General features: G+C 40.1%; 1 protein-coding gene across 5 annotated transcripts in view; it reads right to left on the minus strand.

The window, feature by feature from the left end:
• LOC141265258 (uncharacterized) overlaps positions 1–12,002 on the minus strand; it is a 154,697-nt gene that overhangs the window by 119,257 nt on the left and 23,438 nt on the right. For all 5 annotated transcript variants that reach the window (XM_073678141.1, XM_073678112.1, XM_073678131.1 and 2 more), the window contains 2 exons: positions 5,384–5,515; positions 4,595–4,644 (listed from right to left, as the gene is read on the minus strand). In XM_073678141.1, the coding sequence (XP_073534242.1) occupies positions 4,595–4,644; positions 5,384–5,446 (113 nt within the window). In that variant the 5' untranslated portion in view covers positions 5,447–5,515. The remainder of the gene's footprint in view (positions 1–4,594; positions 4,645–5,383; positions 5,516–12,002) is intronic.

Raw genomic sequence — 12,002 nt, forward strand, 5'->3', positions numbered from 1 at the left:
CATAGCTTTTGCTGGTACTATAAAAAGCAGCTTTTAATTTGCAAAAAAAACGCACCTTTTAATTAAAAAACGCAGCAAAAACACAACGTGTGAACATAGCCTTAATCTCCCACCGTGTTTCCCGAAGCGCGGCCCTGGCAAGTTACCATGTCAAATCACAAGTTCCATGAAGGGGGAAGGAAAAGAACTGGGGTCAACGAAAACCTCAGATTTTGGATTCTACCTGTAGCCGCCTTTTAAATCTAACTCCCAACTTGTGTGACAATCGCTGTAGTCAGATCCTTAATAGAAAAGCCAAGTGAAAAGGGTCACAGGGGGCACAGAATTTAAGGACAGCGGAAGCAATCCTGAACTGTTTGACTGAATCCTCTACACTTTTCTTTCATGGGGTTTGGGAAAAAAAGATGGCAATGAAATGTGATGGAGCTTTTAGGACACAATGGGACCACCTTGTTCTATTAGGACAAAAGAAAAATAAAATAAACCTTTCAACACATTTTTAAGAAACCTTTTAAAATAAGGTTGATAAAGCATTCACTTTAAAAAAAGGAAAATAAAATAATGCTATGGCCGTACAAATAAATGTTTACAGTGACTCTTGAGAAGCTGCAGATCCATAAAATATTCCATAAAGCACCATACACAACATCATTTAGTATGCTGCTCATTTCAAGGCAAGCATCATGGTCCTGGGTGACCATCTTTTCCATGAAATGTCAGAATTCTTGCCTGTCGATCAGAAACTGGGACCACAAGAGTATAACTGAGATCTGTGGTGACGGCAGTGGTAGTTCATCCAAGGCAATACTGGAGAAAAACAGATCTGCCCACACATCAAAAAGTCAGTGTCCTAGAGAAAGTGCTTAAAATAGAAGATCAAGCTTCCACCTGCTGCTTATCATATGTAAGCATTATAGGCTTATGAATATTACATCCATCACTTCAAAGGGGATCTGTCAGCAAGATTTCACCCCCAAAACTACCTACATGCAAAAGTAGCTCTTTCAAAGACAAGTCCAGTAATACCTTTATATGGCCAGTCTGTTCCTCCGTTACTGAGAAATCAGAGTTTTAATTTATATGCAAATAAGGCTGAAGAGCTATTGGAGATCTGAAGCCTCTGTCACTCCGGCTCTATTCATGCCCGGCACCTCCTTCTCCTACTTGACTGACAGCCTGTGTGACTATCAGTAATGGAGCTGTCAGTTAATCAGGAGGAGGTGGCGATGGGCTTTCTCTAATGTGAACAGGTGTTTTACATAAATACTAATGCTGCAATCTTACACGAATGTAGTTTTATTATGTAGCATAGCTTATACTAATGAGACAAGACTAGTCTGGCGGGGTGGTCTGTCCCCCTGGACTAGTCCTGCCTCTCTCTGGGTGTGAGTGACAGCTTGCAGGCAATCCCGACTCTGATTATGCCGGATGTCAATCACTCCCATGGAAGTGTAATTAGAAGATTAGAAGTACTAATAGCAGTTACTGGTAACAGCCGGGATTTCTTTCTGAATAAAATATTATTGTACTTTTACTTATATGCTTTCTGGCCTAAATATTTGTGACCACAACATTGTTATTAGAATTACCCATTTTTTATCTAGTTCTAATCTGAGAACATAAATTAATTTGAATAATTAATAAAACATATTCATTCAGGCTATGTTCACACGTTGGGTTTTGCAGCGTGCTGCAGATTTTTATGCAAATTTTCAGTTGCGTTTTGCAGTACCAGCAAAGTCTATGAGAAACCAGAATTCTCTGTTCACACATCTTGTTTGCTTTTTTTTGCTGCGTATTTTGTGACTTGGATGGGTTTTTGGAAAATAGAGCATGTCACTTCTTTCAGCGTTTTTGCTGCATATTTGCAGCGTTTTTTTCACCTATAGGAAGTTGGGTGGTCAAAAAAACGCAGCAAAAACGCATCAAAACCTGCGTTTTCAACGCAGCTGTTTTCCTGCCAGAGAAAAGTTAGCAGCAGAAAAAAACACAACGTGTGTGAACACAGCCTTATAAGGGACATTTCTTCATCACTCCTTTGTTTCCTGGGCACTTTCTGCTCAGTGATGGTATTGTATAGCCTTTTCAGTGTAGTCCCAATAACTACTGCAGTAGGTTCCTACTAAGATTTGTGTGCGTGTTTAATTCTTCACAGATTTCTGCATTAGTGGGCAACAAAAGAATACCTGATCAGACTAAAGAAATTTACATGCAAATCAGTAGTGGGCCTGGCTTTGGACCAGTAGGCACGTGCCAACTAGTCATATAGTAATAATCTCCTCCTGATAAAACACTACTTTTATAGAAACAGAAACACGCATTCTATTAAATGACAAAGTGCTGGAATCAGGGTCTCAGCCCTTACATTAGGCTGTTCTCAGATCACATAGCACAAACCTGCTGACAGATTCCCTTTAGAACATATGGGAATAAAAGGATGTAATCTTTGCCTGAATGTAGTCATTGGATCATCTGAGGAGGATTGGGCTGATGTTGGTGTCCACATTAGTCTTCTCCTGTTCAACTTCCCTGAGAAATAGCCCTATAAGAAACTTTATATACAGTACAGACCAAAAGTTTGGACACATCTTCTCATTTAAAGTTTTTTCCGTATTTTCATGACTATGAAAATTGTACATTCACACTGAAGGCATCAAAACTATGAATTAACACATGTGGAATTATATACTTAACAAAAAAGTGTGAAACAACTGAAAATATGTCTTATATTCTAGGTTCTTCAAAGTAGCCACCTTTTGCTTTGATGACTGCTTTGCACACTCTTGGCATTCTCTTGATGAGCTTCAAGAGATAGTCACCAGAAATGGTTTTCACTTCACAGGTGTGCCCTGTCAGGTTTAATAAGTGGGATTTCTTGCCTTATAAATGGGGTTGGGACCATCAGTTGTGTTGTGCAGAAGTCTGGTGGATACACAGCTGATAGTCCTACTGAATAGACTGTTAGAATTTGTATTATGGCAAGAAAAAAGCAGCTAAGTAAAGAAAAACAAGTAGCCATCATTACTTTAAGAAATGAAGGTCAGTCAGTGCGAAAAATTGGGCAAACTTAGAAAGTGTCCCCAAGTGCAGTTGCAAAAACCATCAAGTGCTACTAAGAAACTGGCTCACATGAGGACCGCCCCAGGAAAGGAAGACCAAGAGTCACCTCTGCTTCTGAGGATAAGTTTATCCAAGTCACCAGCCTCAGAAATCGCAGGTTAACAGCAGCTCAGATTAGAGACCAGGTCAATGACACACAGAGTTCTAGCAGCAGACACATCTCTATAACAACTGTTAAGAGGAGACTTTGTGCAGCAGGCCTTCATGGTAAAATAGCTGCTAGGAAACCACTGCTAAGGACAGGCAACAAGCAGAAGAGACTTGTTTGGGCTAAAGAACACAAGGAATGGACATTAGACCAGTGGAAATCTGTGCTTTGGTCTGATGAGTCCAAATTTGAGATCTTTGGTTCCAACCACCGTGTCTTTGTGCGATGCAGAAAAGGTGAACGGATGGACTCTACTTGCCTGGTTCCCACCGTGAAGCATGGAGGAGGAGGTGTGATGGTGTGGGGGTGCTTTGCTGGTGACACTGTTGGGGATTTATTCAAAATTGAAGGCATACTGAACAAGTATGGCTACCACAGAATCTTGCAGCGGCATGCTATTCCAGCCAGTTTGCGTTTACTTGGGCCATCATTTATTTTTTAACAGGACAATGACCCCAAACACACCTCCAGGCTGTGTAAGGGCTATTTGACCAAGAAGGAGAATGATGGGGTGCTACGCCAGATGACCTGGCCTCCACAGTCACCAGACCTGAACCCAATCGAGATGGTTTGGGGTGAGCTGGACCGCAGAGTGAAGGCAAAAGGGCCAACAAGTGCTAAGCATCTCTGGGAACTCCTTCAAGATTGTTGGAAGACCATTTCCGGTGACTACCTCTTGAAGCTCATCAAGAGAATGCCGTGAGTGTGCAAAGCAGTCATCAAAGCAAAAGGTGGCTACTTTGAAGAACCTAGAATATAAGACATATTTTCAGTTGTTTCACACTTTTTTGTTAAGTATATAATTCCACATGTGTTAATTCATAGTTTTGATGCCTTCAGTGTGAATGTACAATTTTCATAGTCATGAAAATACAGAAAAATCTTTAAATGAAAAGGTGTGTCCAAACTTTTGGTCTGTACTGTAGCTTATAAAAAATTAACTTTAAGCTTCATTGAAATAGTGGTATTGTGACTATGTGCAAATTCTGTACAGCGTTATACTAAGGCCACGGCCCCACTATCAGTGTTCGGTCAGTATTTTTTCTCATGAGTGGGAGCCAAAACCAGGAGTGGGTGATAAATGCAGAATTGGTGACTTGCTTCTATTATACCTTTTCTCTGATTGTTCCTCACCTGGTTTTGGCTCCCACTCCTGAGAAAAAATACTGACCAGAATACTGATAGTGGGGCCGTGGCCTTAGGGTAAGCTTTATGGGGGCCCTTTTTGGACCTCCATATGTCATTTTGCATTGTTCCTTTATTTTTCGGATTATATAAAATAAAACAAAAACATTGAGAGGAAAACATTGATCAAGTGACACAAACCTAAGATCTTCTAGTTCCTGTTTAAGTTGTTCATTTTCTTCCTGAAGTTTCTAAAGAATGAGAGAGTATATGAAAAAGTAAATCTTATACATGCAGAAACACACCACAACATGAATCAGTCTATGAAAAGCGAAGTTCAGATTTTTATTTAATACAAAAAATGTTAAAAAAAAAAAAACCTGAATACCCTGATAAAAAGATTTATGACACCCATAAATGGTGGAACATCATTGATCCCAACTGTCCTCCAATTGTTTTCAAAGCAATGAAAAGCCAGAAATGGAAACCCATTTATTTCTAGTTGGCACAGTCATGTATCTGTAACCCTAAATGACATGTCAGAAACACTAAAGAATATAATAAATGTATCCCCTATCCCAAGAAATCATTACTGGATGTCACACACACAATGATCAAAAAAAATAATGCAAAGAGGTTGTGTTAGTACGTAAAGATCACATGACTGTCCCGCAGTGGCGTAATGTCACACTCATGGTCCCAATGCAAACTCTATAACAGGGTCCCAAACTGACATGGGTATTTAATAGTTTAGGTCGTCTCATATGGTTCCGCCTACACCACAGACTTTGGGTGCTACTGCAACCCCTGCACCCACTATAGTTACACCCCTGCATCATCATTATGACCTCTCTGACTTCTAAGAAATTTAAGATATTCTTTATAGCAATGAATATTTTTTAAATGAATTTCCCTTAGCTCAGAATATTTCAAGTTTACTTTTAGCTTATTTTCTTTGGGAAAAATACAGGAACATATTAGGAAACTGACCGCCAATTTTTGCTCATTTCCTGAAGACCTCCTACTTGAGGCATGGGACTGGAACTCATTCATCTTTCCATGATTCCCCGGGCCAGTGGAAAGATGTGTGCCTGCTGTGGACAAGCGGACAGGCTTCCCAGCCTAGTCAGAAAAAAACATACAGATGCATGACTGCAAAAGGGAGAGACAAACATTATACAAAAAGTGACCGTAGTTCACAGCAAGAACCAGTAGAAGCATAAACCACTATGGAATATCAAGGGTGCAGCATCGGCTTATAGAGACGTACTGAAAGACGGAGAAGAATAATCATAACCTCACTATGTACAGTAAAAAGCCAGAATGGTGCTAGAAAAATGAGAGTGACCATGCAGTTTCATTTTTTCTGGTACCAAGTGAACATGCCAGAGTCTCTCTCTAAATGGAGACTGTATGGGTCAGCTAGGAAAGCTGAACAGTCTGTGTGTTGGAGCTGCAGAGAACATGTGGAAGCTGCAGCCTGTTCAGTGTGAACTGTGCCCAGAGTTGAACACTTCTGTGTGGCGCTGAAAGCTGCTGGAGCTTGGTCTGAAGGGGATACCAAGATTTGGTAGGATCTGCCTCTTCTCTGTATATGAAGCTTGCTCCAGGAGAAAGGACTGTAATCTGTTCGGGTGAGCGTGCATTAACATATGTGTCTAGTGAATGAGCTGTTTGTTTTCTGTTATAACTTTGTGCCCAGAAGAGGCTGGTTTTAGTTTTGAATCCCTTAGTGTTTTATGAATGCAATAAAACCACATGTTTGGACCAAACCGCATTGCTTGTGTGAACATTACCTAATGCCTACCTGAGAGCATGAATCCCTACAATATGTAACGATTTACTTAGCACGGCTACTTAGCCTTTTGATCCGTATATTTTTATTGTTCCATTACATGTTATATATATACACGTTTTTTTCTATGACCCTGCCACTGGATTTAGAATCATATTCACCCACCATGTGTAATTGATTGCATCTGATACACCCATTGTCTTTTATTGTACAGTATTTTTGATTTTATCTTCAGTAAATAAAATGTAGATGCCATTTATATGAGAGAGAGAGAATGTTTTAAGGCATTTTGATTACTTACTGCAAAGTCAATATTTTACATACATTTCATTAGTATTTGGTACCATTGCCCTTAAACTGAATGACTTGGGTGAAACGTTTGGGATATCCTTCCACAAGCTTCTCACAATAGTTGGTCGGAATTTGGACCCATTCTTCCTGACAAAACTGGTGTAACTGATCCAGGTTTGTGGGTCGCCTTGCTCACACCTGCCTTTCCAGCTTTGCCCATACATTTTTAATAGGATTGGGATCAGGGCTTTGTGATGGCCAAAACATTGACTTTGTTATCCTTAAGACACTTTGTTACCATTTTGGCAGTATGCTTCGGGTCATTGTCCATTTGGAAGACCCATTTCCGCCCAAGCTTTTTTTTTTTTTTTTTTTTAAACAATATCTTTTTTATTTGGTTTTTGAAAACAATAACATCAAGATATTTATACAATACAAATAAACTGATCTGAACGTACATTGTAAAAGAATAACATAACATACAGGACTGAATAACGCATTGAAATATATCCAGACAAGTAGGAAAGTATACCAAAGTCAAAGCTTGGTTATATTATCAGGATGATCTAGCCAAGCTCTCCAATTTACCATAAATGTAGGCATCTTATTATTTCTATATGCTACCATTTTTTCAAATACACACGTTCTATTTATTGAATGAATTATTTCTTCTATTGTGGGTATCCCAGAGGATTTCCAATATCTAGTGATCGCAATTTTCACTGATAACAGAATATGAGCAATAAGTATTCTATATTTAAAATCAATAGAATGAATTCCCAGTAAGAGCATTGCTAAAGATGGTGAGGGTTGTACTGTGCAGTGAATTAATGATGAAATCAGTTTGAAGACGGCTTTCCAGATGGGGGCTATTAGTGGACAGGTCCATTGATATGGATGAGAGAACCTTTAGAGCCACAATTACGCCAGCATAACTGCAAGGATGCAGGAAACATTGTATGTAATCTCACTGCTGTGTAATACAATCTCAACAGTTTTCATATATGATTCGAAGTAGGAAGCACATGTAAATGTGCGAGTGGCTAATGCTAGTGAGCTGGACCATTTATTATTTGCTAGGGGGTGCCGAAGCAAAAAACAACGATCATATGACCCATTGTATAGAAAGTATGAAAAAACTTTATTCAAAATATTATTACAGAGAGTCTAGAGAGACAGAACACATGCCAAAAATACATACATTGCTTTAAAACATACTTAAAAACAAGCAAGTATCACGCAAGGTGCAGGTATCCCACCTCTCAAATCACCTTATTCACTGGTGTCATGTGTACTAATACATAGGGGAAACATGAACAAACCAGTATATATAGTATAAATAATAATCTCAAAATTATTCATGTCACTACCCTTCATACATCACGCATGATCACCTGTCATCATCATTACCTTAATGAGAGTAGAGCCTGCACCGAGCGTGATTCCCCGACGCGCGTTTCGGCACTAATGCCTTCCTCAAGGGGACTGCTAACCAATGGGGCGGCTATACCACCCCCAACGGAAGTTGTAGATCATGTGTTCGTTACCATAGCGGCACACGACACTACCCAGTAATGCACCGCGACTCGCCGGAAGTGACGCAGGGCGCGTCGCCGTAACTAGGACACCAGCCCCCGTAGGCATCGCGGCAGCAAAGGCTACCCTGGGATGCCGAAAGGAGTCCGGCGTGCAAGGACGGCGATACCCCTGCGTACTGAGTCTCACGGTATGTACAATGAAAAAGAACTCACATATACACCAATGTCAAAGAAGAAAAAATAAAAAACTGTACAATGTGAAAAGCATCATTACGAGTTGCACAACACAGCCCATTATGGAAGGATTTATGCCCCATCTCATAGTCAAATCCTATGGTCACGAAAAAAGGCTCATACTAATGAATTAACATAGATGCACACATATGGGATATATATCGTTCTCTACTATCAACTTAGAATTTGGGAATATCCCCAATATACCTCCTATATATGTGTGTGATTCAATCTGAACCCAGTTGCTTTCCTTTTCGTCTCTCCACCGTCCTTTGACTAGGTCGAGTTGGGAAGCCAAATAATAATCTAGTATGTTTGGAAGACCAAGTCCACCCAGCTTTTTAGGTCATTTTAACAGGTGATTGGACAAGTGAGGTCTTTTATTTTTCCACACAAAAGCGTTGAATATTTTATGTACCTGATGAAAAAATGCCTCTTTGAGAAGTATTGGGATAGTACGAAACAAATATATTATCTTAGGTAGGGAAAACATTTGAAAGGCTGCTATGTGTCCCACCCATGAATTCTCATATTTACCAATTTTATTCAAATCTGATTCTAAAGTGTGAAGTAAGGGGAGATAGTTTGATTCATATAATGCTGAAGTTATAGGGGTTAGTGATATCCCCAAGTATGCAATGTAGTCTTTTCTCCAATCAAGGAATACTTTTTCTCGGAGTTGGGCAAGGACTTTGTCTGAGATGTTTAAAGGGAGAATTTGGGACTTGTTTTCATTAATTTTATAAAATGACGTTTCCGAAAAGTTTAATAGTTTTTAGAGCTACCTCAATAGATGTTTCTGGTTCAACCAATGTCAGTAACACATCGTCTGCATACAGTGAAAGACAATGCGAACGCCCATGTACCTCTACACCTCTAATCTTAGTGTTTTGCCTGATAGCTTGGGCCAGTGGCTCTATAGATAACACTAATATCAGGGGTGACATAGGACACCCCTGCCTTGTGCCGTTTGTTATTAAGAATTCATCAGACATGGTTCCATTAACAAACACCTTTGCGGAGGGTATTGAATAAAGGGCTCTAATGGCATGAATAATTGGACCTTCAAACCCAAACTTATTCAACACCGAGAAGACATACGACCAATTGACTCGGTCAAACACCTTCTCAGCGTCCAGGGTGACCAACACTGCCGGAGCCTTACGTTTATTCATTATATCAATCAGGTCTATGGCTCTCCTTGTGTTGTCTGCTGCTTGTCTCCCCTTTACAAAACCTGTTTGATCTATTGAAATTAAAGATGGAAGAAAGGAAGCTAAGCGTAATGCTAAACATTTAGTGTAGATCTTAAGATCGCTATTTAATAGTGATATTGGTCTGAAATTTTGTGGGGTGTCAGGGGTTTTTCCAGGCTTTGATAATGTAATAATGGTGGCAGAGAGCATCTCCTTTGGGAATGAGCCCTGGGAAACTGCATGTTTTAGTGTTTCTGTTAGGAAGGGGGTCAACTGGTATGTGAAAACTTTGTAGTACATATTTGAAAAGCCGTCTGGACCTGGCGCTTTATGCGATGGTAAAGATTGGATGATTTTCTTAATCTCTATGCTATTGAGCGGAGTTGTTCAGTTCATCTAGTTCATCTTGAGTCAAGGAAGATTTAGTTTAGATAAAAAAAGACTGTGTCTACTGGGTCTGGTGTTATATGATCGGGGTCTGATGATAAATTATAAAGCGAAGAGTAGTAATCTTTAAATTTGTTCGCTATGTCTCGGGGATATATATTTTCTGATGATTTGGGCCGTTTATAAGAGAGTTGATTTTAGCTTTAGATTCTCTGGATTTTAATCTGTTTGCTAATAGTTTCCCAGCTTTATTATCATGAGAGTAATAATGTGTTTTAATTTTTTGGAGATTCTTTTCATATTTCTATACAGGAACATTTGTTTAATTTTTCTAAACTCTAATTCTGACATAATTTCATCAAATCGTTTTTCCCTCTCTTTTCTACTCCTATGGCCTAGTTTAATAAAAATTCCTCGCATGAATGCCTTATGTGAACTTCAAAGGGAAAACATTCATTTGAAAGAATTCATGCAATTTATTTCGGAGATATTCTACATATTGAGGGTTAGACATAAAATATGAGTTGGCTTTCCAGGGATATGTAAGATGTGAACAATGTTCTCCCTCTATTTGAAGAAACACAGGAGCGTGGTCCGACCACGTGTTAAGACCTAATGAGGAGGAAATAACCTTGTTTAATAAAGATCTGCATACTAAGAACATGTCTCTTTCAATATTGTGTTGAATTCTCCAAATATCATATACAGTGCCTACAAGTAGTATTCAACCCCCTGCAGATTTAGCTGGTTGACACATGCGGAATTAACTTGGCATTGTGACATTTGTACTGTAGATCAGCCAGGAAGTGGGAAATGCACTGCAGCAAATTTTCTTTTTGTTTTTTTTTTTTTTTTTTAAAACGTAAAAAGTTAATTCAGAGTGTCATTTATTATTCAACCCCTCAAACCACAAGAATTCTGTTTGGTCCCCCTAAAGTATTAAGAAGTAGTTCAGGCACCAAGAATAATGAGCTTCACATGTGTGGATTAAAGATCTCTTTTGCCAGCCTTTTCTGACTATTTAAGACCCTCCCCAAACTTGTGAACAGCACTCAGACATGGTCAACATGGGAAAGACAAAGGAGCATTCCAAGGCCATCAGAGACAAGATCGTGGAGGGTCACAAGGCTGGCAAGGGGTACAAAACCCTTTCCAAGGAGTTGGGCCTACCTGTCTCCACTGTTGGGAGCATCATCCGTAAGTGGAAGGCTTATGGAACTACTGTTAGCCTTCCACGGCCAGGACAGCCTTTGAAAGTGTCCTCCCGTGCCGAGGCCAGGCTTGTCCGAAGAGTCAAGGCTAACCCAAGGACAACAAGGAAGGAGCTCCGGGAAGATCTCATGGCAGTGGGGACATTGGTTTCAGTCAATACCATAAGTAACGTACTCCACCGCAATGGTCTCCGTTCCAGACGAGCCCGTAAGGTACCTTTACTTTCAAAGCGTCATGTCAAGGCTCGTCTACAGTTTGCTCATGATCACTTGGAGGACTCTGAGACAGACTGGTTCAAGGTTCTATGGTCTGATGAGACCAAGATCGAGATATTTGGTGCCAACCACACACGTGACGTTTGGAGACTGGATGGCACTGCATATGACCCCAAGAATACCATCCCTACAGTCAAGCATGGTGGTGGCAGCATCATGCTGTGGGGCTGTTTCTCTGCCAAGGGGCCTGGCCATCTGGTCCGCATCCATGGGAAGATGGATAGCACGGCCTACCTGGAGATTTTGGCCAAGAACCTCCGCTCCTCCATCAAGGATCTTAAGATGGGTCGTAATTTCATCTTCCAACAAGACAACGACCCAAAGCACACACCCAAGAAAACCAAGGCCTGGTTCAATAGGGAAAAAGTCAAGGTGTTGGAGCGGCCTAGTCAGTCTCCTGACCTTAACCCAATTGAAAACTTGTGGAAGGAGCTCAAAAATAAAGTCCACATGAGACACCCAAAGAACCTAGATAACTTGGAGAAGATCTGCATGGAGGAGTGGGCCAAGATAACTCCACAGACCTGTGCCGGCCTGATCAGGTCTTATAAAAGACGATTATTAGCTGTAATTGCAAACAAGGGTTATTCCACAAAATATTAAACATAGGGGTTGTATAATAATTGACCCACACTTTTATGTTTAAAATTTAATAAAATTCAACTGCGCAACATAACTTTT

Source organism: Phyllobates terribilis, unplaced genomic scaffold, assembly GCF_046119375.1.
Source record: "Phyllobates terribilis strain yellow unplaced genomic scaffold, ASM4611937v1 Scaffold_1__5_contigs__length_1240528914, whole genome shotgun sequence".
Taxonomy (NCBI): domain Eukaryota; kingdom Metazoa; phylum Chordata; class Amphibia; order Anura; family Dendrobatidae; genus Phyllobates; species Phyllobates terribilis.